Source organism: Daphnia pulicaria, chromosome 7 (genome assembly GCF_021234035.1).
Source record: "Daphnia pulicaria isolate SC F1-1A chromosome 7, SC_F0-13Bv2, whole genome shotgun sequence".
Lineage (NCBI taxonomy): Eukaryota > Metazoa > Arthropoda > Branchiopoda > Diplostraca > Daphniidae > Daphnia > Daphnia pulicaria.
The window spans coordinates 9,328,284-9,356,195 of NC_060919.1; the positions used below are offsets into that span (position 1 = coordinate 9,328,284).

The 27,912-nt window shown below is 43.1% G+C and overlaps 2 protein-coding genes across 12 annotated transcripts; both read left to right on the forward strand.

Moving 5' to 3' along the window:
• Positions 1-5,567: 5,567 nt before the first annotated feature.
• On the forward strand, positions 5,568-7,978 carry LOC124348525 (geranylgeranyl pyrophosphate synthase-like). 2 transcript variants are annotated; one of them, XM_046798754.1, is made up of 7 exons: positions 5,568-5,996; positions 6,063-6,217; positions 6,311-6,422; positions 6,499-6,619; positions 6,682-6,821; positions 7,134-7,172; positions 7,250-7,978. In XM_046798754.1, exons 1-7 carry the CDS (start codon positions 5,922-5,924, stop codon positions 7,502-7,504), a joined length of 897 nt encoding a protein of 298 aa, XP_046654710.1. In that variant the 5' UTR covers positions 5,568-5,921; the 3' UTR covers positions 7,505-7,978. The 2 variants fall into 2 exon arrangements, with proteins under 2 accessions (XP_046654710.1, XP_046654709.1); XM_046798753.1 differs by having other exon boundaries at positions 5,569-5,996; positions 6,278-6,422.
• Positions 7,979-8,886: 908 nt separating this feature from the next.
• LOC124348655 (calcium/calmodulin-dependent protein kinase type II alpha chain) lies at positions 8,887-27,620 on the forward strand. Of its 10 annotated transcripts, XM_046798913.1 has the most exons (22): positions 8,887-9,574; positions 12,538-12,632; positions 16,022-16,081; positions 16,256-16,309; positions 17,661-17,715; positions 17,788-17,926; positions 19,259-19,361; positions 19,883-19,966; positions 20,074-20,168; positions 20,263-20,385; positions 20,467-20,550; positions 20,625-20,667; positions 20,764-20,853; positions 21,203-21,259; positions 22,169-22,426; positions 23,041-23,154; positions 24,748-24,810; positions 25,246-25,321; positions 25,403-25,497; positions 25,572-25,686; positions 25,780-26,161; positions 26,247-27,620. In XM_046798913.1, exons 1-21 carry the CDS (start codon positions 9,513-9,515, stop codon positions 25,913-25,915), a joined length of 2,001 nt encoding a protein of 666 aa, XP_046654869.1. In that variant the 5' UTR covers positions 8,887-9,512; the 3' UTR covers positions 25,916-26,161; positions 26,247-27,620. The 10 variants fall into 10 exon arrangements, with proteins under 10 accessions (XP_046654869.1, XP_046654871.1, XP_046654872.1 ...); XM_046798915.1 differs by lacking the exon at positions 24,748-24,810; XM_046798916.1 differs by lacking the exon at positions 22,169-22,426.
• Positions 27,621-27,912: the final 292 nt, after the last annotated feature.

Below are 27,912 nucleotides of genomic sequence, written 5' to 3' on the forward strand. Positions count from 1 at the left end.
TCAACTCTCATTTGTTTGTTTTTTTGTTTTCTGAGAAATAAAAACACTTTGATTCGATGTGACAGTCTCCACACTGCCGATTTTCTTTCGATTACGTAATCCGCTCGAGTCGCCATGTCTAAACTCAATCCGCAGTGTGTGTGTGTGTGTGTAACTACACACACGTCTTCTTACGTCTAGACGTGCGCGCTAGACATCGTTAGGAATGCTCCGCCGCCGAAACTTGCCACTTGATTGTGTGTACGAGGTACAACGGTGAGCTGGCCTAGCTGACGACGTTATTTAGACTCTACAGACACACATTTTTCTATCTATCTAGCTGCTGCTGCCACTGCTGCTCTCCTTGCTGCCTCCTGACTCACTATTGTTTCTTGTTATACTTATATCGTATATTATTATTCTTTCTCTATCTCTCTCTCTCTCACTGCGTGCTGTGACTGCTGTCTCTGTCTCTCTCTCTGGCCTCTGCTCTCATTCGATACTCACCCAATGTCTCCTCCTTATTTCGGTCTCTCCGTCCCGGGCGCAAGAAAAGGAAGAAAGGGAGTCGCTCTTGTCTTCATAATTCAATCGAGAAATCCCAGAATTGAATCAAAAGAAAAGAAAAAGAAAAATTTAGAAAACAAGAGAGAGAGAAAAGATAACCAAAAAATTCCTTCATTCCGAGTCTTGTACGTTACACAACAACTGCTGGTTTTTTTGTGTGTTATATTCTGATGAAATTGACTTGGACGAATGCGAGCACGGAGTAGTTGTGTATAGACTGCTACTGCTCCTCTCTCTCTACTACACAATAGATATAAACATAATATATACACGCAGTACACATATATAAACACCGTTCCTCGGATTCCCCCCCCCCCTCTCTGCCATCTCGTGTTCTCTCTTATCTTCTTCTTCTTGGGTTATTCCCTTATATTCCTTATATACTCCTCCTCCCCCTCACTATATTCTATATATAATATAAATATATACTCGGCATCTCTTTGTATAATACTCGTGCCAATACAATCGGGTCGAATTTGAGACTCTCGCTCTCTGCTCACTCCCTTTTCTATCATTTCCTTATTCGACGAATTCCCCCCCACCCCCACCCCTCCTCACGACGCTGCTGGCTCCGAATGTCAATAGATCTCGTCCGTCTCTCTCTTTCTCTCTCGTTCTCTATACACTTCACCGTTGCGTCTATATATGGCCGACACGGGACACACGTCTTTCTTTTGTACACACTGCTGCTGTTTCTGACTTGAGGGATATGGACTCGAGATGACATCGCTGTTGGGAGGGGGGGGGGGAGAGGGAGAAGAGTAGAGAGAGAGGGCGAATGGATAAGAAAATGAATAAGGAACCTGACGACAAAATCGATTTTTCAACGCCGTCGAAATTCTTTCGCTCGTTGAATTTTTTTTCCTTTTGACTCGATTCATTTTTTTTTTTTTTTTATTCAGGGCGGGAATATAGGGAGAGTGGTGACTATTGATTCGACTTTTCGACGACATGTGCTCTTGAAGACGATCTGTCACGCGTGTGCCAGTCAGTCGCCCCGCTACTTTGGCGACGGCTGTCCTCGGCAACCGAAACGCGCTAATATAGCCCCAGGCGTCTTCTTGAATTGCATGTCCGTTGTAGACGTATTCAGCGATTGCAACTACAAGTTTTTTTTTTCTTCCTCTACCAAAGTCAATTAATTGGCGAATTGAAAACCCCGCGATGAAGATAATTGGATTCATTGAAAGTTATTCGTTTGATATTCCCCCCCCCCCCCCTTTTTTGTTATTTTTGGCCTTTTATCCCGATGAAGTTGTGGTTTGTGTGCGTGTGTGTGTCTATATCTCTTTCTGTCTCTACACAGACAGGCTCACATCCATAAAGGCGCTGCTGGATAGGAGACGATCCTAGTTGATCCCATTTGCCCGATTGGATGCTATGGGCGAGCCCTGCGGAGTCATATTTGGTATTCCCGAATAGTTTCGCCTCCAGACATGCCTCCACCCTCCTCCTCCCCATCTCCCGAAAAAAAGAAGAAGAAGAAAAAAAAAAGTCGTGAAAGATATGGAAAGAAAACTTTGGCCCGCAGCAGTGGATCAGGACAAGATCACGAACCCCCCCATGTCTATGCTAGCTGCTGTGTGTGTATAGGATAGCTTCTTCTCTTCGGGATATACTGTTTCCTATACATACATAGACTGGTGATGATTAGATATTCCATTTTCGGGAGGCCCGTGACACTATACGAACACGTTCCGCACATTGTGGTGTGGCGTGTCTCTATGTCTGTATACTGTGTGTGTGTGTCGCACCAGCCTCTCTTGCATATTGTATTATATTCCATGTGTGTGTGTGGTAGCTAGTATTCACGATCAGACAAATAGAGGAATAACATATTTATTAGACTCTCCATATTTTAAAAATGTGTACAGGGGATGATGATATGAATTCTACATGCGTGTACTACATCCAATTGATTTGAAATGAAACCAATAGATTTTCCCGCGGCCTTATAATGCCCTTGGCAGGGACTCGCAAATGTTGGCTCGAGTGTCCAATTCAATGGAGATCTAACCCCAAAAGATTTCCATTGTTTTATTGAAATCAAGCCATCCAGCTAGCCATCCCATATAGACACACACCGTGTCGTGAGATGTATAGTTGTATACTCTGCTGTGTTATACGGTAATGCTTTTGGCTGGGGATGAAAGTGATCACAGAGATAATCTAGGACTCGTGAGAGAACCTCGCTCCTTTGAGTCTTTTGTCGCGGTCAATGGGCGCACGGTACGAGCGTGACAGACGGGCTGCTGGTGGGCCGGGGAGACAAGATGCGATCACGTCACGCAGAGCGAAACTCGAGCCGACAGCTCTCCTCTACGTACGTCTACTCGCCATTGTATTGTATATTCTATTTTCTTTTCAATTGGCTTGGCTCTTGATTTTATTTTCTCTCACAAATGGATTCAGGAAATAAAACACGAGAGGTTTATTTTTTTGTTTAAATATAGGCGCCATCACGGCCGAGCAGCACGACTAGTTGCTGTTATTTTTTTCCCCTGAAGACGGCATATATCGAATAGAAACTCTATGCGCACATTCATTTTCGTCCGGCTTAACTGGACCCGACCTCAGCCGCTGGGCAACATCACAGCGATTGGCACTCTACTCACTTTTCATCTGATTACTTTCCTCCTTTGGCCATCGTTGTCGTCGTCGTCGTCCGACGCAAAAGCTTCGCCCTCTACTCGCCGCATCGCACAGCTTAAAGCTTGATTGTTAACTTTGGATTCAAGTGAATCCAACTATTACACACAACTAGTTGGCGGGGCGGCAGTAGTACTTTATCGTCTCCGGGCTATTTCCTTTTCCCTTGCTACGGTACTGCTGCTGCTGCTGCTGGAGATGTCGCGGGATATCCATTTCACTGGAAATGTAATTAAATTGCTACGGCTGCTCTGCTCTGCTCTATTTAATCCATAGTCTTAAAAGCCTCGCAGCAGGGCGGCCGAGATATAGGCCTATAAAAACAAGGACTTTATGTGCGCACAGCAGCGGCAGCAATGGCACACACATCGAGTATAGATGTGGCCATCCACAGCATCTCACAGCGTCTAGAGCTCGGGAGAAAAGTTGTCTCCTTCCGCTGGATAGACACTTATAATATATCCGTTCATCTTGAATCGACTGCCGATTGGGAATTTGCCAAATGAGACGCTCGAAACTTTCGGCGTTCTCATCTCCAGCGCAAGAGAGAACAAGTTTCCTTTGGCTGGAAATGAAACTGCAGCCTGGATGAAATAGGGGGGCTGTGCTGGACCATTCATTATTCTGTCCGCGCTTCCTCTCCGGTTGGAAACTTATTCATACACTTGGTAATTAACCATCCAACACCCACGACCCACCCGAGAGTCGGTCTTATTCCTATATTCCCGGTTTTCGACGTGATGGTGATGAATAGCTTGATGTACGCCGCCTTTTCGGGATTATCAGTTTTTAACGGGCTCGCCTATTATTAGTAAATTATTCATCAATAAAGCGTCTTGGTCGCTCCCGTCGCCACCCAACATCGAGAAGGCGAATTATAACAGCACTTGAATTCCGTTTGTAATCGAATCGACCGCAGCATAAAGTTCTCACGTCAATTTTTCTGTGCGGTCGTTAAAATAAAATAAAATAAAATAAAGGACATTTGAATTCATAATATGTGTAGCTCGGCTGTCATAATCAAACTGTTGGAAATATAATCCCGATCAGTGAATCATTCCTTTAATAACTCTTCGTTTGACGTTAGTCTACTATATATATTCTAGACGTCTCTACTATACGACTGAGTCTTATATATATTCAACCGACGGCTAATATCTCCAAAGCCTTTTGGCCCTTTTCATGGTTTGCTCGGCTGACTTTCTGACACACCAGTCTCTATTTGATGCAGTAGTACTTTTACAATTGGACCTACTATACACATTATATAACTAATACTCTATGTGCGTTTCTCCTGGGATGTGCTGTGTGCTGCGCAACTTCTCGTCCATACGGGCGTCTTTCAGCGGATGGGTGGGGGGGGGGGGGCCTTTTTTAACGAGCTGCACGATATTTTTCTTTTTTTTTCTGCATAAAACATGGCATTGCAGGATAATAATAACAATACGAATGCAACTAAATCATTTAAAGACTTGATATCTTTTTCCCGCAATGGTATACTAGTAGTATATCCTCCTACACTAATACTGCCGTGTGTGTTTTCCACGAAATATCATCCACGACTTCTTTTTGCCACGGGGGTTGGAGAAACAACTTTCTGTTATCTGCAGGGCTCAACTTTCGTCAAGAGTGATCGTTTTTTCTTTATCTCGTCGTCGTCCCCCCCCCCCCCCCCCCCGATTGATTCTTTTGTTCTGTAGATATCTAACGGCCACTCGATCTTCCGCCCCTTTTTAGGTATCACTAGCTGAAATATTGCTAATGAATTTGAAGAACAAGTACGGTATATTACCTACGGTTAGGAAGGAACGAGTTTTTCAGAATCAAAACCACTTGTAATGACCAAATTCGTACGAACATGAAAGAATAAAAGAATTTCTGCGAATCACTTCCAGAGTGAAGGGACTTTATTTGTTTTGTTTTTTTAGTGGAAACTTTCTTATCTTTTGTGTGACTCATTCTCGTGATTGACAAGGATTTTTTTTTCTTCGCTTGGGTGTTGCCGGGAGAATTTTATTTGCATACTGAAGAAGCATTTGAGTCAAGAATTTTTTTTCAATTTTCTTTCTATTTCTTCACTCATTCTTTTATTGCTTCTTGTCATTTTCCGTCTTTGAACGAAGATAAAAGAGAGGAGATATGACGTCAATAAAGATTGTTGTTGCAAAAGAACTTCAGGTATTTCCATGGTGAAAATGTGTACACTAAACGTCATGCGTCATCAGTTGTTTGGCAATCCCGTTTTCATTATAGGACATTGCCTCTGTATGAACCAACAGTTCTCACGTTTGCTTTTGTAAAAGTAAGGTGCAGTCGGTGTGTATCCAAGCGACCCTAGCAGAAGAAAAAAAGGTTTTTACAAAACTTTTCCTTGTTGTGAAAACTTGTCTGTATTTGACGTTTGAGTTGCGCGGGACGCGAGGCCTTGTCGTCTGCGGTTTATATTTCGTCGCGAGCCAATCGTTTTTGTTCAAGATTCAGTGAAGATATTCGTTGGCGGTGTTGTTGTTTTCCTCGTTGATAAATTTCTCGTTATATCGGTGGAGATTGGAGAGCACAAAAAATACGCAATACATCGGAAAAGTTTTCGACTGCAGTGGACGTGTGGCCACTAGAGTATACATAGACCGAAACGAAGAATATCAGCCAAAGTTTTGTTTTTGTTCCGTCTGGATTTATTCGATTCGTTTTCCATCACCCTATTCGGCGAATAGCGGAGGGAAGAAATGGCTGGGGAGAAAAGTAATGGCTGTGCTACCAATATTCCGTACAGTAAATCTGGAGACCGCTCCCAAGACGAGGTATTCATATTACTACTCTTAAATCTTGCCCCTCTCTCAATGTTGACGTTCATTTCACTTGTTTAGATACTGCTGCAGCCATTCACCTACCTGCTACAAGTGCAGGGAAAGCAGATTCGGGTGAAACTCTCGTTGGCTTTCGACTACTGGCTGCACATCAACCCAGAAAAACTAAATATCATCAACGATGTTGTTCAAATGTTGCACAATGCTAGTCTTTTGTAATCTTTTTACGCACTCATTCTTTACATTTACTTTAATGATGTGGTTTGTTCTGTTAGAGTTGATGATATTGAAGATAACTCCATTCTCAGGAGAGGTATTCCAGTGGCCCATTCAATATATGGAGTGGCCTCCACCATCAATTCCGCCAACTATGTCTACTTTTTAGGATTGGAGAAAGTATTGGGTTTGAATCATCCTCAAGTAAGTTAAAATTTTGCTTTCCGCAATAGGAAATCATAGAACCAACTTAATTTTGTTGTAAACTTTCATTCAAAAGGCCACTGAAGTCTTTTGTGAACAACTGCTGGAGCTTCATCGGGGACAGGGAATGGAGATATACTGGAGAGATAGTTATGTCTGTCCAACTGAAGAAGAGTACAGACTTATGATTGTTCGAAGTAAGTGTTTACAAATTTGAAAAATAAAAATTATATACAATTGATAACACTTTATTTCCCAGAAACTGGAGGACTGTTTGGTTTAGCTGTTCGTCTAATGCAACTCTTTAGTACAACTACAATTGATATGAATCCACTTATGGCCATACTAGGACTATACTTTCAAATAAGAGATGACTATGCAAACTTGAACTTAAAAGAGGTAAAATCATCTTCTGTTACAAGTCTATTCAAAGTTCAATATTCCCTTTTACATTGATGACGACAACTTATTCATCAAATTCAATAATTCAATTCTTTGCTGAACCGGTATAAATTAAAGTCATCTGCGCTTGCGCTGATCCATATTCATCTGTAAACGCAAAAGCGGATTCATGATTTTTTAATTTTACTAGTCGACCGCTTGAACAAAGAATTGTTAATGGAATTTATGGCAAATCAAAGCAAGAGATTTTTAATGAATGTATCTGGAGTTGTCGATTGACGCCCTTTTTTTAAAATTATTTCCAAATAGTACGCGGAAAACAAAAGCTTTTGCGAAGATTTGACCGAGGTAATTACTTTAATAAATTGAAAATTGAAATTCCTTGATTTCAAAATGAACGAAAATTCTTTGTACGTGCTATTTAGGGCAAATTTTCTTTCCCCGTCATTCACGCCATTCGGAGCCGTCCCGACGATCAACAGATCATCAACATCCTGAGGCAACGCACCAAAGACATGGACGTCAAGCGCTACTGCGTGTCCCTGTTGGAGAAGTTTGGTTCGTTTGAATACACGCGCCAGACACTCATCCAGTTGGATCTGGACGCCCGACGGGAGATTGAAAAGTTGGGCGGCAATCCAATCTTGGAGCGCGTGCTGGACGAGTTGAAAAACTGGTGAGACTGTTGGGACAGCATCAAGTCGACAGAATGAAGCCGACGGAATGCCGACCCCATATAGCCTCTGGCATCTATTCCAAAAACGAACCACAACTCTTTTAAAAAATATTTATCAGTGCACGTTAAAAATACATCTGTAGTAGAAAGAACTCGTCGCGCTGCGAAAGGGGTTAGACGAGGCCAAGTCACATACGACTGTTGTATTTTTCGCTCTTGAGCCATTAGTTCGTTATTTTCATGACACATTCTCTGGTCGTGTAATTTCAAATCCGTGTTCTTTTCACACAAGATTCCTCAATGTCTATGCTGACTCCGTTATTTCCATCCTTGTTATTATTACTTAATTTCGCCAATTACGTAATGGACGATGTGGCCGTGCGTTGTCGCGGATTCTTATCTACGAATTTGTATCTTTGTTTGGAAATCAACAACAAAAACGTTGATGCATGTAAAAATAGATCTCGAGTGCTAAAGAGCTTTCGTTGTTCGGAATTTTTGTCCCCCCCCATTTCTCCACTTGTCTAAATTTAAAAATCTTATTTTACTTTTTTATTATTTGTTTTTTGATCGTTAATTTGGATTTCCGCGCATTTCCATCACCAGATGGCGTTGCCAACGTTTTGACTAACGACCGTCAGATGGCGCTAGCTTGCAGCTTGTTGTCAGTTGCGTCACAGACTAAGAGGGTAAAGACCACGAACGGCTATAAACCCCTTGAAGCGATGCTCGTCCTATACCGTATGGTGGCGCGTCGAGCACACAAATCTAGAGCCATTATTTTTCCTCTTTCCCTACTGATTTGAGTCTTCACACACCGTAAGTTTATAATTAAACCATTTACATTTCAATAGTGATGTTTTGTGTAAATATAGCTTAGATATCTCCCATGTTGTGGGAATTTTTTTAAATTTCTATGTGATGTCTAGATACAATCTATAAATTCCTTTATTAAACCCCCTTTTTGCCCATTTTCAGGCCCAGGAAACAGCGTTTCAAGATTTTCTGAAATGGGCCTGAAAATCGTGAAACGCTGTTTCCTGGGCCTGAAAATGGGCAAAAAGGGGGTTTAATAAAGGAATTTATAGATTGTATCTAGACATCACATAGAAATTTAAAAAAATTCCCACAACATGGGAGATATCTAAGCTATATTTACACAAAACATCACTATTGAAATGTAAATGGTTTAATTATAAACTTACGGTGTGTGAAGACTCAAATCAGTAGGGAAAGAGGAAAAATAATGGCTCTAGATTTGTGTGCTCGACGCGCCACCATACGGTATAGGACGAGCATCGCTTCAAGCATTCCTCTTAGCCCTATCCCTGATCGTAGTCTTTACCCTCTTAGTCTGTGGTTGCGTGAAGGAGGAGAGTTCGTGAGTCCTGTGATATCACAAAGGCGTCAACTCAAGCGACGGTCGTAGCTCTCGGGACTTTTCGGGACTTTCGGGGGGCTGTTTGGGGTTCGGCGTCGCAGTTAGCATTGCATTCGATAGTGTAGTGCCAACAGAGTCGGGAGGAGGGTGTTCGTTACACATTGAGAGACTGCCACGACTCATCACACACACGTCTTCACACTCACGCCAAATCGTGCAGTGTGCAGTGTGCAAGAGTAAATATAAGAATTCCAGGTTATTGTGTGTGTGCGTGTGTGTGTGTTGTTTCCCCTCTCTTTCTCTGCTGCTGCTGCTGCTGGAGAGAGTTGTGAGTGTACCGAGCCGATTGTTTTATCCGTTTACTAGTCTCGTTCGAGTTGACCTGAACGAAAGATCACGTCCATTTTCGATCCCCTCTGGCCATAAGTGAGAGTGATTCGCTGAGCATGTCGGCCATTGGTGGTTAAGTGAATGGTGTCGAAGACAATTCAAAAGAAGTTTTTCTAGAAAGTACACGCCAAAAATACGAACTTCATAAGAAAAAAGAAACGAAATCGATCGGAACTGAATTTCCAAAAGGGTTTTCAGACTTTTGGAGCGAGCACACAACGGCCAACTAGATCCATCCATCATGGCTCTGAACGCTACCACACGTTTTAGCGATAATTACGAACTGAAAGAAGAATTAGGAAAGTGAGTATAATATCCGTCTATCCATTTTGTAATGTCTTATTATGATGTAATGTAAACCAACAAGTCGACGCCATCTTTTATCTGTTTCGCCTCTTCGACTGTCTGCTCTATATATACGTGTGTGTGTGTGTATATTGTTATCTCGGCTGAAGTTTCGGAACGGAACTAGTAGGGGGCCGCCAATGTCAAATCGATTTCGGCTTTCCCTTTTTCCTTTTATTTCTTTTATTTTACTTTTCCCCTAGTCTTGCCACGTAGGTGCTATTTGTAATTTTACACTTGCGCCCTTTTGTTCCCCCCCTTTCGTTCTTACTCGACGTCATCCACTTGGGCATCGTGTTGAATCCAGCCAAAACTTTTATTGTGTAATTCTTTTTTTTTTTCGACGTAATTTAAGTCTCGCGTTTTTTTAATAAGCGCAATTCGTTATTTCAATTTGGTTGTCGAATAGCCCGTGAAAAATTTCAATTTTTTTATGATTTTCTTTATTTTTACGAGTGGTGGAAGAACCATCTATTTTTCAAACGCGTTATGAAGCGTGTCGTAACACTCACGCGTTACTTTTTCATGGACTTTGCACATTGGAGTTTGAGCGAGGGAGGGGGGTTCACAGAAACCCAACTTTGCAAATGATTTTTTATCATGGTGGCTAAGCGACCGAAATTGTGGTGATAATGAATATCGGTTCGCCGTTCGCCCAGCCGAGTATTTATTTTTCTAATCGACGATCGTGTAAAGTAACAAATTCATTTTGTTTTCTGTCGAATTATTACACGTCGCAAGCAGATATGGGAGGGAGATATTGATAGCAGCTCATGTCTGCACGGCCTCAAAGATTGTTGACTGGGCATCCACCCGAAGCGAATGATTGCCAAAGTTGTTTCATTTGAAAGTCAAGGAAGCCCTGTTTTATTTAATCCGTCTGGTTGCGGAGAGACGACGACGACGCCGCTGCTGCTGCCAAAAAGGTTTCACTGTTGGGGGAACAGGAGCAGCAGCAGCAGCAGCAGAGCTCCTGCGCCCGGCCTACACCATGGCGCCGGTGCACTGGCGCAGGACGACGACGCCCGCGAGCTTCGAAATCGATACGTCCATGTTTGCCGGGGAGGAGGGGAGGAGGGAGAGAGAGTCGGTGGGAGCTGGCTGGGCGGTTACAAAGGTATCGTAGGGAGGGAGGGGAGGGAGGGAGGAACAAATTGAGTCAATAGGGAAAAGAGAATGAGGGAGCAGAGAGAGCAGAGCTATCCAGCCAAGCCCAAAAGATGAAGATGATGATCGAATGACCTGGGGATTGGACGATTCACCAATTGTAATTGTCAAACAACAATAAGAGAAATCAAGAAAAGCTCCCGTGTCTTGGAATCACTCACGGGCAAGACGACACGAGCGGTCGTGAATATTCTGGCGTGTCGAATTTATTTCCCGCTGGCTAAAAAGGAGAGAACCCGAGCAGATTCGAGGAGTAGAGAGAGAAGCGATAAAGACTCGAGATTTTGTTGGATTGGCACGGACGTGACTAAGATCCACCCGGCAAATACCCGGTAGTGGTGGTTTTGGGGGCTGGGGGGCTGGGGCTGGGGCTGGGGCTGGGGCTGGTGCTCCGTGATGTTGCTGGAGGTGGGCGCGGCACGAGGTAGCGTGTCGAGTGTACCACATCACGGCACGTTGAGATGATTATGCTTCGAGGTTTCTGTTGGTCCCTGGCGACTCCTTTGTCAAATCCACCAACCCGCGAATGGGTCCGCACATTCTTTGAACCTATCGCATCCATCCGTCCCCCGAATCCATCTTTCGCACAGGATCCATATAGTGGGAGTAGGAGCTGCTGCTGCTGCTCTCAGCTGGCCAGAGTAGTTTCCGATATTCCGCACCCTTTTGTTTGGCGACAGCGTTCGTTCTTTTCCCTTCTGATCGATCAACAGTTCCATTTCATCGTTTGTTTTTCACTGTACACATAACTTGTGTGTGTGTATGGCCAGTCTATAAATAAATCGGCATGGGTTAGTGGGAACTAGGAGGAGTGCGAACCCTCCCGCCCCGTGTTTCACACGGACTGTGGCGAGGTGTCGTTGTTGGCTTCCACCCCACCCACCCCGACAGGAAGGATCAAATTGATTTCAGATATTTCACGCACAGTTATGAGATATGCTCCTTTCTTCATTTGAATTCGAAATTCATCTCCCTTTTTTTTTTTGTTGTTACCGATCGATCCCGAGAAGAATGGCCCATCATTTGCCATGAAAATTTCGGGGCAGAGAAGGCACCAATTTGTTTAAACTCTGGCATCTGGTGGGAGACGTTATGTACCTGCTAACAGTCTACTATTTGAGAACAGGGTAAAAAAGCAGGGAGAAAAAAAGGGGAGGAAGAAAAATGGCATGCGGTACTGGGCGAGAGACGGGAGAGAGAAAGAAAAAGAAAAAAAAAGAGTCCCTGGCCGTGTAGCTCTATTGATCGGTACCCGGCGTTCATGGTTGGTAGTCGACGGTTGGTAGCGGTTACGATGGTTAGAAAAGGCCTCCGCGCTCAGTTGTTGGGAAACAAAAAAAAAAAAAAAAAAAGCGTTTGATGACCAACTGGAATAAAAAAAATAATGTTTGTAGAAAAAAAAATCGATCAAAAAGAGGCTTGACGGTGGAATCGGCCATATCGAAATAGTTAATAAAAAAAAGGCTCTGTGTAACGACCGAATAACGATGCCTCTCGTTTCTGGCCAATTTTCTTTTGACGGCTGGACTCGTTTTGGGCGGACGTCAAAAAAGAAAAATAAGGAAAGATAATTTTTGTGTTTCCTCGTTTCTTTCCCTCTAAGGACCGGTGCGGCGTGTCACGTGACACTATAAGGACGTTGCCTTTAAGCCAATAATATACGTCCGTTCGATTCTCATTGCTACAAGTTGTTGTGTGTGTGCGTCTTTGTACATTTGATTCGATTTCTTTTTTTCTTTTTACTTTTTGAATAGGGGAGCCTTTTCGATTGTGCGGCGATGCGTCCAAAAATCCACCGGGTTGGAGTTTGCGGCCAAGATCATCAACACCAAAAAGTTGTCGGCTCGAGGTGAGTTTCAATTTTCTGTTGACTTGTCATTTTTCTATTTATCCTTCCTTTTTTTTCTTTTTCCTTTCCTTCTCTGATCCTTTCCTTGGCCTTTCCTCTTCTTTTTTATTTTTTTGGCAACTGTCGGTTGTTTTCGTTTTTAGAACTCGCGGGGCGAACCGTTTCGCCCGCCTCGTGCCTATCATTTTGGCCCGTGCACGGATTGTCTGGTCCCCTCTCTCTTTCTGGAGCCCCTTTTATATCAGTGCAGTGGCGGGGGTTGAGTAAAGGCTGGCCAGCAGCCAATTCGTCGCATGATCGAAAACAAAACAACCAAAAATTTGGGTCAGCCAATAGCTTCTTCTCTTCTTCTCTTCTTCTCTTCTTCTTTGGCTGCACGCGGAAAGATATTTCCTTTTTCACACCCAAAGAAACTAAAACCATAGATACTCTGCAGTACTAGACTGGAGCGGATCATTTCTGCTGGCCAGACACACACACACACACACACACACATGCGACCTAATGAAGTAGAAATCGTACAGCTTTTTTTCTTTTCTCTCTCTCGCGCGCTTCCTTTCCGTGGAAACCCAATCAAGTGACTGACAGTGTCGCTCTCATCTTCTGCGAGAGAAAAAAGACGTTGGATACAGACGGGAGAGATTATATAGAAAGTATATAGAAGACGCTATATACTGGGGGAAAAAAAACTCGATCATTACCTAGGCGATTGAATCAGTCGGACTTGGATTCTATGAAAAGACCATGCGAAAAAGAAAAGAAAAGAAAAAGAAGAAAAAAACGAAGAAGAAGAAGAAGAAGAAGAAGAAGAAGAAGAAGAAGAAGACTGTAATCGGATCAGATATGAAGGTATAGTAGCAGGTCGAGGAAAAAGTGCGAGCGACGTTGGACTGAAATCAATACCCTCCGGAAGAGAAAAAAAAGCCGTGATGAAAGCCAACTCTTATTATTATTACACGGAAGAAAAAGTGTATCTGGAAGAAGAAGAAGCAGAAGAAGAAAGAAAAAGAAAAAGTGACGGTGAAAGTGCAGCAGCTGCTACATCATTATCAGGCCTTTGTAGATTCAATTCCTATCGCTTTTAATGGTCTTATTGCGCCTTCTCTTTCTCATTATCGGAGTTGTTAATGAACTGAACGTCTTCCGAATGACCCAGAAGGAATAATAAGAGCTGCATTCCACCTTAATCACGAATTCGCCGGAGCCAGTAGGCGCGTCTGTGCACACCACCATTTCCTTTTTTTTTTTAAACTAGTAAATTTCCACGTCTCTGCATAAATCATTGGAGCGCTTAACAGCAGCAGCAAAGCAACTGGGTCAACTTCGGAATCACTTGTTATTCACTCCCGGTTGCGGGGATGATTGCGTCATTGTGTCTTTGTGTGTGTGTGTGTGTGAACCGTTTATTTTTTATTTTTTACACACAATGTCGTCTCAAGTGTTTGGCTGATATCTTCCTTTCCCCCACCCTCCTCATGTTGGAGAGGTTTCAGCCAAAGTCCTTTTTTTTCACTTTGATCATTTGAAGGGAAATGGGCCTGTCGGTGGTGGTGGTGGTGAACACGGTGACTGGGTCCTATCGTCGCGTTGCATGGCGTCTAACGTCGAAAGCGTGACTGCGTCCGCTCTCGCATCGCAGGAGGCGGTTAGGCAACGTGCTGCACACGTCGCCCCAGTGATCGATGCCTAAAGACGGTCGCCAGGATTGGCGCGATTCCCAGGCAAAAAAAAAGGAGGGCAAGAGAAAGAGACGAGGAACGCCCCAGACTATACCGTCTAATGGTGGCACAGCCAAGGCTCGTAAAACCCAGAAGTGGCTGCAGGGATTGCTGCGACTGCCATTGCTGCGACTCTGGACAAGGAAATTGTACAGGTCGCCATTGTTCTGGAACGACGACGAAGACGCTGGGTAGTGGTGTTGTGTTATCTTTCAATATCACTTTCGTCCAGCGCCACGAGTGGGGGAGGGGGGGGGCAGGAATGTACGTAATATCGGTCGACTTTGAGTGCAACAAGACCCTCACGTCGTCTTAACTGGTCGTGTCGAGTTCTTTTTATTTAATCATAGAAAAGCTAAAAAAAAGAAAAGAAAAAAGAGAGAAAAATACCAGTTGCCGTGTAATCATATCGTCGTCGGCAAATAATAGGCGCAGGAGTCAAACAGTTGTGGATCGAGTTTCCCTCCTCTTTGATTTGGGTCTGTTGGAAATCATGGAGCGATCGGCAATCATTGTCGTTATTATATACAGCCGCCGGTTGGACACGGGAGAAAAGAGTTTGTCCTTGTCTTCTACTGCGACCAATGTCGGAAATGGACAGTGGTGACAAAAAGTAGGACGGGTCCGAAAACTTGTCGTCAAACTACACGACTTGGTGTACGTATACGAAGAAAAGCCCCAAAAACAATCAAAGTCGTCAAAAAGAAAAGAAGAAAAGAAAACAAAAAGATCTTTGATGCGTTTTCGATATATATTTTCTTGTTCATCCACTTCGTCTTCGAATGGGATGCGATTATGGGACGGACAAAGCTCGGCCCGTTTCCACGCCATGTGAATTTATTGATCCACCTATTCCACCCATTCGAAGAAGGAGAGAGAGAGAAAGAAAGAAAGGCATCTTTCTTTTTCTTTCTTTCTTTTTTCCTGGACGGATTTTGTTTCCACAGGGGGGAAGGAGAAGAAGAAGCAGTAGCGTGCGCGCGCGCGCGCATGCACGCACGCACACACGCACGCAAAGTTTCACCAATTCAAAAGTCAGAAAAACCAGAGAGAGAGAGAGAGAGAGAGACTTTTGGTTGATCTCTTTTTCAATTCCTCGTAGTGGTGCGTGCCGCTTTGCGAGCTTCGACTCTTATACAACCGAATCGCTCCAGATGGCGTTTTTACTCTTCCGATAAACGGTAAACCGACGGTCGTTTCCGCCCTCCACCCATCACCAATTATCCCCCTCTCCCCCCGCCGCCGTTATGTTATTGACGTCCATGCTTCATATGTAGCCGACAAGCAGATTATTGATGAAATGAGTTGCACCACAGTCCGGCACCAATTGATGCTGATTAGTATGGGCGGTCATGAAATCCATTGGAACAAACAGAGACAACGCCTGCCTGGCTCATGAATTTTGGGGAAAATGCTGCTCATCAAAACCGAGTGTGTCTCTGTTGATATAAATACATGGACCCTCTTATCCTTTGCAACAGGTGCCGGTGGCCCCCAAGTACATTCCAGCCACACCCACTCTGTTCTTATTCTTTTTTGTTTAAAAAAAAAAAAAGGCTTTTACTTAAAGAGAATTCGTGGAAATGATAATTGTCTGTGTGTGTGTGCAGCCGTTCAAAGTGCATCCCTCAGCCGCGTGAATTAATGATTTCATTTGGATTGTCTTAACAGATTTCCAGAAACTGGAACGAGAGGCCCGCATCTGCCGCAAACTTCAGCACCCCAATATCGGTAAGGTGGATTCTCTGTCGCCCAATTGGCATCACAGCACATAACCATGATGCATTTTTTAATCATTGTAGTCTACAATTAACTCCCTTAAATAATACTGTCACGGAATGTGTGTAAGTTCTTCACCTGTGCTCTTTTTTTTCCAACCCCCTTTGTTTTGTTATCGGCGGATAGCTACACATGAACCTTATGGTGGTCATTGGCGAGGGAAGGGTGATCAAGCTTTGCGTATGTATTGCCTCTTTATCAACCCGAATGTGTTTAAGCTTGTCTTGATAGTAAAAAAAAAAAAAAAAAAAAAAAAAAAAGATTTCTAGACGGAAATTTTCAATGTTACAAAATAAATCACTACTTCATTTTGGATGTTTTCTGTGAGCGAGACCGATGGGTGCGAGAGCCATCTGTCGGTCTGTTGTAATTTGATGGACTTGGCTGTGTGGTTCCGATGGCGGCGACCAAGTAAACCCCCATCCCCCCCCCCCACTCACTCGATCCTAAATCCTAACCCACAGTCACACGGAAGTTAAACGAGCCACACAGGAAGGTTTTTGATTAAACGGAACGTCAGAAAAAAGAAATGGGTACGAAAATTTCGTCGGAAGAGAAATCGAGGTACATTTAGAGCAGCGGAGACGGTTGGTGTCGACACCAACGACTGGAAACTTGGCCTGGTGGCATGTCTTTTCTTCTATCCTATCTCCCATCCACCCTCTCATTTCCGACTTGCCACCCTCTTTTCGATCCATCTCTCCCTCTCCCACTGTCTGGTGGTTCTTCAGTTGAGTCCTTCTCTCTCTCTCTCTCTCTCGCTGTGTGGCAATCGATAAATCAATAGTCATAGCGGGTCGGGCAACAGCGCACCGAGGGGAAACAGACAGACGGGAGAGCCGGAGAGCGCATCAGCAATAGAAGCACGAACGGCTGGTTGACTACTACTCTCCTAGTTCCCATCGTCTGCGATTTCTCCCGTTTTCCCCCTTTCTTTCGGGGAGTCACCTGATTAATGTAACAGTTGTCGGATGACATCGAAATTGTTTTACAGGACAAGTGGAATGAGTAGGGTTTTTTTTAGAGGGGGGAGGGGAAGTAATACCATCCCGGGACTGAGCCATTTCAGCCCTGCTGGGCCCTGTCTTATAAGCTATTTAGACTCTGAATTGATGCAGCTAAAAAAAAGTCCTTTGTCATTATTATAACAGCAGCAGCAGTCGTTATGTAGTAGACCCCCCTCCCTCTTCCCCGGTGGGAGGTTGGGGGACCTGTTGCTGCTTGACAAAGTCGGTCGTTGGTTTCCCGGATTGATGTTGGCGATGCGAGACAAATTTTCGTGTGTCGTCTATACAAACAGTTTTATTTTTTCTACGTCGAGAGAAATTCGATAAAAAAATTCATTTGTTTTCCTTCTTTTGCGTAGATTGTGTTTAGTTTTGGAAGGCCTTGGTGTTTTTTTTTTTATTTTATTTTTTCTTCAATTTTGTATAGCTAGTATTGATTTCTATTGTTTGTCGCCATCAATTAAAATGTCTCTTGTTTCTTGGTTTTTGCTTTGGTTTCTTTATTGATTTTCTGGCGCTGGCAGTTCGACTCCACGACAGCATACAGGAGGAGAGCTTTCATTACCTCGTATTCGACCTGTAAGTAGACCGTCAAAAGTGCAAGTCAATGGCTGTGCTAATGATTATTCCTTGGCGCCCTCTTTTCTCCAGTGTGACGGGCGGCGAACTCTTCGAGGACATCGTTGCCCGCGAATTCTACAGCGAAGCCGATGCGTCGCACTGCATCCAACAGATTTTGGAGAGCGTCAACCATTGTCACCAAAACGGCGTCGTTCACAGGGATCTCAAGGTGAAATGGGCCCCCGTCTGTTTCAATTGATTCATTATATCATTGCCAAGGGGATGGGGGTTTATCTATAGCATCACACTATGTAGTACAGTATTTGAATCACACAATGATTATCATATACCCGACGAGCCCCGCCGACTGGAAATCTCTCTTGGCTGCTGCTGCTGCTAATTCCAGCAATTTTCCCCCTCTTGTTACATAGTGGATGGTAGACACTCTGGGGGGAGGGAAATGTGGACAAATCAGATCGATATCTCACATCTACATGCAACTCGATCCTGCTGCTCTAGACATACGGAGGGGTAGTTTGTGCGATACACAGCCAACGTCTGAGCTAGAGAGCCATCCTCCCTTTTTTCTCAAGTTTACTTTTTCATTGATATCTTTGACTTTGGTTCTCTTTATGCTGCTGCTGCTGCTTCTGCTGCTGCATCAAAGTGCTTCTAGCTCAATCCAATCAACCGTATTGAGCTGGCGTAGGCTCTCTTCTCTCTCTCTCCATCTCTATGGCTGGACGGCCTTTCTCATTCCCCTCTTGGCGGCCATAGTGAAACTCTTCCTGCCTCCGTCTCCCAAACGCGCGCATACTATTTACTTGCATCACTCGCTCTCTCTCCCTCTCTCTCTCTCGCTTGCATATAGAGATTCAATCAATCTTGGCTGTCTTGCCGGATGGAAACGCGCGGGCGCGTCGGAAAGAGCTGCCGCAACGGTGCAGCCAGCCAGCCGCCACCGCCGCACCAGAAAAAAAAAGACGGCCAGATCTCTATTATCCAATAAAGCATAAAAGCGTAGTAGTAGTACTCTATTTTCCCTCTAGGAGCATAATTTAAGTTTTTTTGCTCCATTTTTTCTTCTTCTTTTGCACCGTATTGCACTTGAATTATGGCCTCCATGCAGGAAAGATACGATCAATGAATCACATATGTCTGCTGAACCAGGTGTCTCTCCACCACTGGTTTATATAGAACACAAAGTTTCTAGAGAGAGAGAGAGAGTAGTAGCCCCTATCCGGATCTATTTCAAGGTTTTTTATAATGGAAGCAACCAGCAGCGACTGCTCACTAAAAAGCTCAGTAATAGATATCCGAAATCTTTTATCGTTTTTCCCCCATTCTTAATAATAATATTATAAATCAGTTTTCAAATCTCCCGGGTTTTTTTCCCCGTGTTTTTCCGGCTTTGATTTATTTGCATTTGTCCTTGGGAGATTTCCGCTTGTCGATTTCACTCGAATATTTCTTTCTTAAAAATGACAAAATACTATAATCGTTTTTTTTTCCCCTTATTTTCATTGGATGGCCTGTCACGATCGCTCTCGTCTCCTTCCAGCCGGAAAATCTGCTCCTGGCCAGCAAAGCCAAAGGAGCCGCAGTCAAGTTGGCCGACTTTGGTCTGGCCATTGAAGTTCAGGGCGAACAGCAAGCCTGGTTCGGTAAGTTTCTCATCCGGTCTTCTTCATTTAAAGTCTATTTCTTTTTTGTCTTATTTCTTTGATATATTTGCGCTGTGTGTAACAATCACTCGGCCCATGGCAGCAACAGCTAGGAATAGTGAATTTATTTAAGGCCCTCAATCTCATCGGGGCGGAACTTTCTGTTATTCAGCATTGTCTTTGAATTACTTACACTGGTTGAGAGAAGGGGAAAATCGAAACGGTTCGCCCCCTATTAAGTGTAGGAAAGAAGCCAATGCAAATTGCCATGAATAATATAAAGAAGTAAACGATATGGCTATATATGATGCTTATGGAGTTGTAGTTGGAACTTTTGAAAAAATCAAAATCAATAACGGCCAAAAAGGAGCTGGCCGAAAATTGCGCTTCTTTGGGGGATTATACAAAGTCGACTGACGTTTATGGGATGACGTCACGGCGCGATATACATATAATGAAGATGAACTTTGTGTGCAGCTAATGTGAAATCTATTTTTGGGGTCTTTGGAAAACGATGACAGGCTTCGCTGGAACGCCCGGATACCTGTCCCCAGAGGTGCTGAAGAAGGAGCCTTACGGGAAACCTGTGGATATCTGGGCTTGCGGTATGTTGCTGAGTTAATCTTCAGTGGCTAACTCGATTAATAAATCAGTTTGGAAAATATCCAAAGAATACTAATCCCGTTTTGTTTTCCCCTACGCCAAATTATAGGTGTGATTCTGTACATTTTATTGGTTGGATACCCGCCGTTCTGGGATGAGGACCAGCATCGATTGTACGCACAGATCAAAGCTGGAGCTTACGATGTAAAAATTTGACTGAAAATGCGACTCACGTCCGCCAATTTTGAAATGACGCAAACCTCTTTTTCTTTTTCTTTGTCTCTTGTTGTCGTCATAGTATCCGTCACCGGAATGGGACACGGTGACACCAGAAGCCAAAAATCTCATCAATCAGATGTTGACTGTCAACCCTGCCAAGCGCATCACGGCCGCCGAAGCCCTTAAACACCCATGGATCTGCGTAATACATCTCGACCTGTCTTTTTTTTTTATTGATTCTTCTCTTAATTGAATGCAATTTAATTTAAACCCCCTCATTTAGCAACGAGAACGTGTTGCCAGTGTGGTCCACAGACAGGAGACAGTCGACTGCCTCAAGAAATTCAACGCCCGCCGCAAGTTAAAAGTAAAACAAACAAAAAATCGTCCGTCATTTCCATCTAATGATCATTTCTAATTTTCAATTGATCTCGTTAACAGGGCGCCATTTTGACGACAATGTTGGCTACGCGGAACTTTTCCAGTAAATATTTACTTTTTTGACTCTGTAGCTTAAACCGTCCATCAATATGCGAATCGGCTTTTCAACGTAACTGATGATTAATTTTTTTTTATTCAGGCCGGAGCATCATCAACAAGAAGAGCGACGGTTCCAACGTCAAGGAGTCAACCGATAGCAGCACGACGATCGAAGAGGATGACGTCAAAGGTAACATTACACATTTTAATTACAACCGTTACACAGACTTATATAACATTCTGAGTAACATGCCCAAATGGCTCCTATTTCCGAAATATCTGATATTCTTTTCTTCGATCTGGCTTCCCTTTTTATCTTCGCCAAATCATTTCTCGCTGCATCGGACATACTTTCGAGAAAATAACGGTCGAATTTGTCTGACCGATCTCTGTTCATGTCACTTGTGATGCCTCTTTTATTTACTTATTTTTTTCTCATGGCTGTTAACGACTCTTTTGCTCGCTCTCTTTTGACTTTCCTTTTTTTTTCTTTTTTTGCTCGCCATGTGCTTATTGCGACGTTTGCAATCGACTTGAAGAAAAGTCCAAGGGAGTGGTGGATCGCAGTTCGACCGTCATCGCCAAAGAGCCTGAAGGTACGTGTTTAATTTCGGCTTTGATCTGTTTTTTGGGTTTTTTCTTCAAATCTCTTTTCCTTCACTTCTCACACGCCAAAAGAAACACACGCCAAAATAACACAAACGTCAAAAAAAAAAAAAAAAAGTACAACAACACACAAACGCAGACAAAAAACATTTGTAGGTCTTGGGGTTTTGTTTCTTTTTTGATTCTTTTTCCATTCGACTTAATACGCCCAACTCCCACCTCTCCCACCAATGACTGAAACAACTCGCGTCTAGACGATCAGGGAATCCATACAAATCAACTGATTTATTGAGAAACAATCCATCAAATGAATTCAAAACCAAATCGGGAATTTTTTTTTTGTTTGTTTCGAACTCGGGTCACGTTTACCGATGACGGCCATGCCATTTTCGTCCTATTATTTCCTTGGCTTATTATTCTTGATTGAAAATAGGATTTAAAAGGAATGCCTACAATCTTTCATTTTAGACCCCGCCCCCTTTCTTTTTTTCATGGGTTAGTGTACGTGTTGGAGTTTATTTGTTGTTTGTTCGCGCGTCGTGAACCAGTAAATCGTGAAAAAAAAAAAAAAAAAATTTTAAAGCAAAACAAGTCAGAGATCGACTTCCTGCTGGCTGGATCGATTTTCTTCAATGTTTTCCCCCCCCCCCTACCCTTTTAAAATAAACATATCCGTACAGGTACACTTTGTATGTGTACTGAAGTTCTAGGTAAGTGAGTGGGTCCTCTACTCGCGATCTGGCAATTGTCCTAGTGAATTTATTATTTTCTTCTTCTTTTCTCCCCTTCATATTTCGCGCTTTTCCCTTCCAAATACCGAAAAAACAAAAAACAAAAACAATCGAAACAAAAACAACAAAAAACCAAAATCCTTAAAATGACGATGGGCGGGGGCACAGTGACGCAACCGAGTTTGGCGGACGGCGGAGTCGCCTCCTGCCAGTCGAGCTCAACGGCGCCAGACGCAGTTGGCACTGGGACCGCAGCGAATGCAACGCAAAGGGCTAGTGCCGAAGCAGCGATGATGGCCAAAGCTCTTGCCTCGTTGACGGCTGCCACACCCTTGCCGTCGTCCGCTTCTGGCGGCGGCGGCAGCGGCGGCGGCGGTATCAACAAACCGGCCATCCTTAGCGCGATCCTCCGCACCGCCGTTCCAGGTAACGACAGCATCTTCCTGCGATCCCCTCCAAATTCCAACGGGGGAGTGACTTGACCTCCTACGTCTTACACGGCACGGCACGCACCAACTAACTATTTTTGCAGGGCGGCAGCTTTTTAACTTTTGACAAAGATTTTTTCATTTTTAACTCTCTCTCTCTCTCTCTCTCTCTCTCTGATTACTTAACGGCCTACTCACCTTCTAACCGGACCTTTTAAAAAGCATCGCGCGTTCTCGCTAGTCTCTCCCGCGTTTGCGTTTGAGTGTTCCAGTCGAGGAGCCGACAAGACCCAAGACTCTCTTCTCGTGTTCGTCTCTCGTTTTCCGATTTCATTTCTTTTTTTTTGTTTTGTTTTTAAATTCTCGTGACTGCCCAAAATCCATCCCGTCTTTTTAGTTGTGCAGTTTCCTTTCTAGTTCCTCACCTCAGACTAAGCGTTATAATTATTGACAATTTGGAGACCGATTTTGTCGCTCATCTTGTGCGTCTCTTCTCTCTTCCATCCTGATGTGTGCCGTTTGAACGAAAAATCCGATCCCCAATACAACCACCACCACCACCACCAAAATTGAACCAATCCGAAAACAAAAACTGTGGTCCGTCGAGAGCAGATCAAGCGACCAAAGTGGAGAAGAGTCAGGTCGCCCCTGCGGTCCCAGCCGCCCCCATGGCCGCAGTTCAACATCATCGAGTTGGCACTCAGCCAGCCGATCCAATGCGACCGGGTAAGTGTGTGTGTCTCTCTCTCTCTCTCTGTGTGTGTGTGCCGTTGTTGGTGTGGTGTGTTATAAATCTCTTTTTTGGGTCTGTCTGTCTGTGTGGGTTTGTTAACTCTTATGTCCTTGCCCAACGGCCTACTCATTTTTCTTTCGCTCGGGTGCGAGGGAACTCTTCTCGTGTCTTTGCGAAACGGATGTGTTGTACAACCGCCCACCAACTTCCCCCCGACACACAACAACAACAACAACAACAACAACTAGTCCCGGCCCGCTCGGAAGATGGATAGAGGCCGTCGTCGTTCGATTGCCGCTTATTTTTAGACACAAAAAAAAATTCCTAGAGTCGCACATAGTTTTGCGTCATCAGTTTGCCGCTAGCCGAGCGTGCGGTTGACGTCTGCATTTTATTGGGGCAAATAATATTCCCATCGTCGATCTTATTATCGTCTTAATCAGTCACAAGTAGGAAATAATAACGCGGATCGTCGTTAGCGAATTGATGACAGCCCAAGGAGAATTCTCCGTTCCATTATCGACATCAATTTTCTTATTTTATTTTCCCCTTTTCCTGTAGGCGTTTTCCTTCCTACGCCTTTTTATGTTGATACTGAGACGTCGTCGATAACGACTTTAAGTGTATACGGCTTCTTTTAGATTACATTTCCCATTCGCTTGCCTCCTTATAGAGTGTGTGTACCACCTCCATACCGGCACTCTCGGCAGTCTATACACACGCACAACAACCCCGTCTAGATATATATATGTAATTATCTTAGGAGGGAAAAGCTCTTTACTTGGTTATCGATCATCGATCTCGACATAGCCAGCTCGGATTTGGCAGCCCATTTTTATGATAGCGCAGACAACTTTTTTATGATCTCTATTTATTATCGAAAGGAGAAATAAGCGGAAAAAAGTGCAAAGTAAAAAGGATGTTCTTTTTTTCTTTTTCTTTTCTTTTTTTTTTGTTTTGTTTCTTAACGTGTGTGGTTTATACTCACTGAAAAGTCCGATCTTTGTATTCCCGTCCGCGTTCCATTTTTTATTTTTTTTTTGTGTGTACGCCGGACTTTGCGGGGGGATTTCTGATATTTTGTCGTTCAATTTGGAAAAGCATCGGCGTTGCCAAGCGCCAACTCGAAACAAGACAGAAATAGGACACATACACACAAACACACACACACATATACACACACACACATATACACACACACACACACACACATATATATATATACACACACACGCACAAGAGACAAAGTGCTCCGGTAGTCTGAGTGGTCGCATTGATCCAGCACACGAAGGACTTTTCTACTATACACAGAAAGATAAAAAAAAAACAACAACAAAAGTTATACTCCTACATCACATTTCTTTCTTCATTTGATTTTTATCGCTCTTTCCCCCCCCCCCCCTTTTCCGATAAACTTTCTTTTCTCGTCAGATTATATAATCATTTTTTTGATTGATTGATATTAATTTCTTTGGATTATTCGATTCGTTCGTTGAAATTTGGCGCCGTTATTCGATCGTCTTTCGCGTGTCGTATATGCGATCGTTTGACCCGTCACTGTTTATCGTAACGTTCGTGTCACGCAGACGTTCGACTTACCGCTACGGCCAAGACGTGCTCCCAGTTGCCCAGCAACTGGAACGGCTCAGGTACGGAGCGTTTCGCTATCAGATTTCGTTCCGTTCGTCTATTTTTTTTTTTCTAAATGTTTCTACGTTTTCCTTATTAGATTTGCAATGCCTTTTTGATTTTTTGCGTTACATTTTCGTTGATGTCTGAGGTTCCAATTTCGTCGTTTCTTTCGTTATTTATTTGTCTGATGGGAGTTGAGGATGTCGGGTCTCATTTTCGCGGAGAATCCGTCTTGTTAAGACTCAGAGCCTGCACCTCTTATTGATCCGGTCTCTTATGAAACCTAGCCCTCGTTTGTTTTGAGGTTTCCTTATGTTTGCGTTGCGCACGGTCTCTGTTGTTATTGTTTGCCCCGTATTTTATACTTAGTAGTTCCATTAAGATGATATTGTTTCAACATTGATTGCTTTTTCTTTTGCCCGGTGGGCGTCTGGCGACGTTGCCGTCTGCAGCCAGGAAACAAGAGATCCTCAAGCTGACGGAGCAACTGCTGGAAGCCATCAGCGCTGGTGATTATGAAACCTACGCGTAAGTTTGATCTAACAACCGTGTCTTGTTTGTCCCCCAAAGGCTGGTTTTCATTTCGTTCTTTTTTTAAATTTTATTTAGGAAAATATGCGACCCGCATGTGACATCGTTTGAGCCGGAAGCTCTTGGCAATCTCGTGGAAGGGCTCGAGTTCCACAAATTCTTCTTCGACAACCGTAAACAAGAAACAGAACTTTGTGCTTATTGAGCGCTCAGATTCTCAAAATGTTTTCTTTTCTTCGTCGTCCAGTTCTAGGCAAGAATTGCAAATCAATCAACACACTGATCCTCAACCCTCACATCCATTTGATGGGCGAGGATGCCGCCTGCATTGCATACGTCCGTCTGACTCAATTCGTGGACAAGTGAGTTGCTGCGTCCAGTTTTCTTTGTCGTTTCGCTTCTGGGAGGAAATTTGATTGGATTTTTTTTTTAAATTTGATTGAATTTGATTTTAGACAAGGGCAGGCGCACACACAACAGAGCGAAGAAACCCGCGTGTGGTACCGCCGTGATGGCAAATGGCTGAATGTTCACTTTCACCGATCGGGAGCCTCAACTCCTTGTACTCTTCCGTATCATCAAAATAAATAACAACACACCTTACCCTATTAAAAAAAAAGAAAAGAAAAAAAACCAAAAAACTTACTTCTCCCTCCTCTCTCTGTCTCCCTGTCTTTTTTCATTTCCTCTTTTCTTTCCATCTATCTATTTCCCACAATGGAAAAGTATATTATATATTTAGATCCACCGTCTTGTCATTTCAAGATTCTTGATCCTATCCCCATCTAATCCTAGGCTTTGAAAAATGAAAACTAGTTGGAGATATGAATAAAAGAGGTAAGTTATTCCCCGTTGGATTTACGCTCGTACTTTTAAGTTAACTCGTATTCCTTTTTTTTTCTCTTTTTTTTCTCCCCAACAGCTTAGATGTGATCCTCTGTCGATTGTGGGCAACGCACCACCGATCATGCGTGGAACATTCGGCGATATTTCGATTAATACTGGATTGTTTTTCTTTTACTTTCATTTCGTATTTTGATTCTTTTCCTGTCTCTTTTGTCGTCTTGTCATCTGTACGTGGACGAGTCAGCCAGAGAGAGAGAGAGAGAGATGAAACCCGAAAGATATATCATGAAAGAAGATCGAATGAAGAAACACCCAAAGTGCGCTCCATTTTCTCCTACTCCAGCTTCACGAGAGAATGCGTTTTACTGCATTTGCGAGATTGCAAAGAAGTGAATAATGATTGGCGGGGAATGAAGTGTCAGAAACATTTGGAATCCTCGCAGGGTTTTCTTTGGCCCACTCCTTCTGTATCACCGCGGATGGAAAAAAGTCAGAAATTGATCGACACAAAACTGATGGGATTCTTTTTTTTTTCTTCAATCCGAATTCCTTCTTTGAAAAAAACAAAAAATGCTAAGACTCTTTTCTTTTAAAACTCTGCGCCATTTGCGGCGTTTTCTTTCATTTCGGCTCGTCCATTTTTTCTTGTTTTTTATTTCCTTCTTTCATCATCAGGCTCACTCTCTCCTTTTATTTTCTAATCCACTCGTTTCGTACTCGGCGGTTGCCATGACAAGCATTTTGTATTATTTAGATATATTCAAATCTATTTGCCTCTAATTGAACAAAAGAAGTGAAAGAGATAAGAAAATTATCCTCCCGGCCTCCCATTTTGTAGGAAAGGGGAAAATCACATTTTGTTTGCCGTGAAAAAGAAAAAAAAAATGTGTTGGGCGAGAGGCTCAAATTTGATCAGCCGTTTCGTCTTTTTGTTTTTTTGTATCATGATACATTGATTTGTTTATTCATTTTTTTTATTAGTTTTTTTTTTTTTTTTTTTTTTTTTAATTAGTGTCCTACCAACTCCACTCTTTTTCTATATATTTACATTAATGTTGATTAGTGATGCAAAACTGGTTCGTCTCTCGTCCCCCCTTACATTCTTCTCCCGCAAATTTTTCGTTTTTTTTTTTTCAATTCCGTGTCACTTGGTAACTAATTAATTATGTCCTCGCTTCTCTTGTGTAATCATTGAAAACAAAACAACACCTCGGTTGTGTGTCTTCGTGTACATGGGTTCCGTCTTGTGTTCTCCGACTCCATTCGTTCCCGTTAGTCAATTGACAGGTGCATTAGAACTGGACTAATTCGTGTTTCAAACTGGTAGTCCTCCCATTATACTTTCAGCCCGAAATTTCCTTTTGAATCCTCGCTCTCTCTCTCCCTAATGATATAAGCGTGTGTTTGTTCTAAACGAAACAAGCAAACAAACAAACAAACAAACAAACAAGGTTAAGAGGCAAGAGGCAAGAAAAAAAAAGAGTAACTCTACTACTAAGCTAGTCAACCTTTGGTGTCTTTTGAGCAGATGGATATTATACATTTATTCTTATTAGCTACGGCTGATGGGATTTTCAAGTTAAACAAACAAAACAACAACAAAGATATTATACCCATCCAGAGCGCTCATTAAAACTGGAGAGAAGACGAAATTGCTCTCTAACCCTTTTCTTATTTTCTTTTACTTCGGCTCGTGACCAAATGGCTTGTCATTCTTAAAAAAAAAATCTACTTTGAATTAA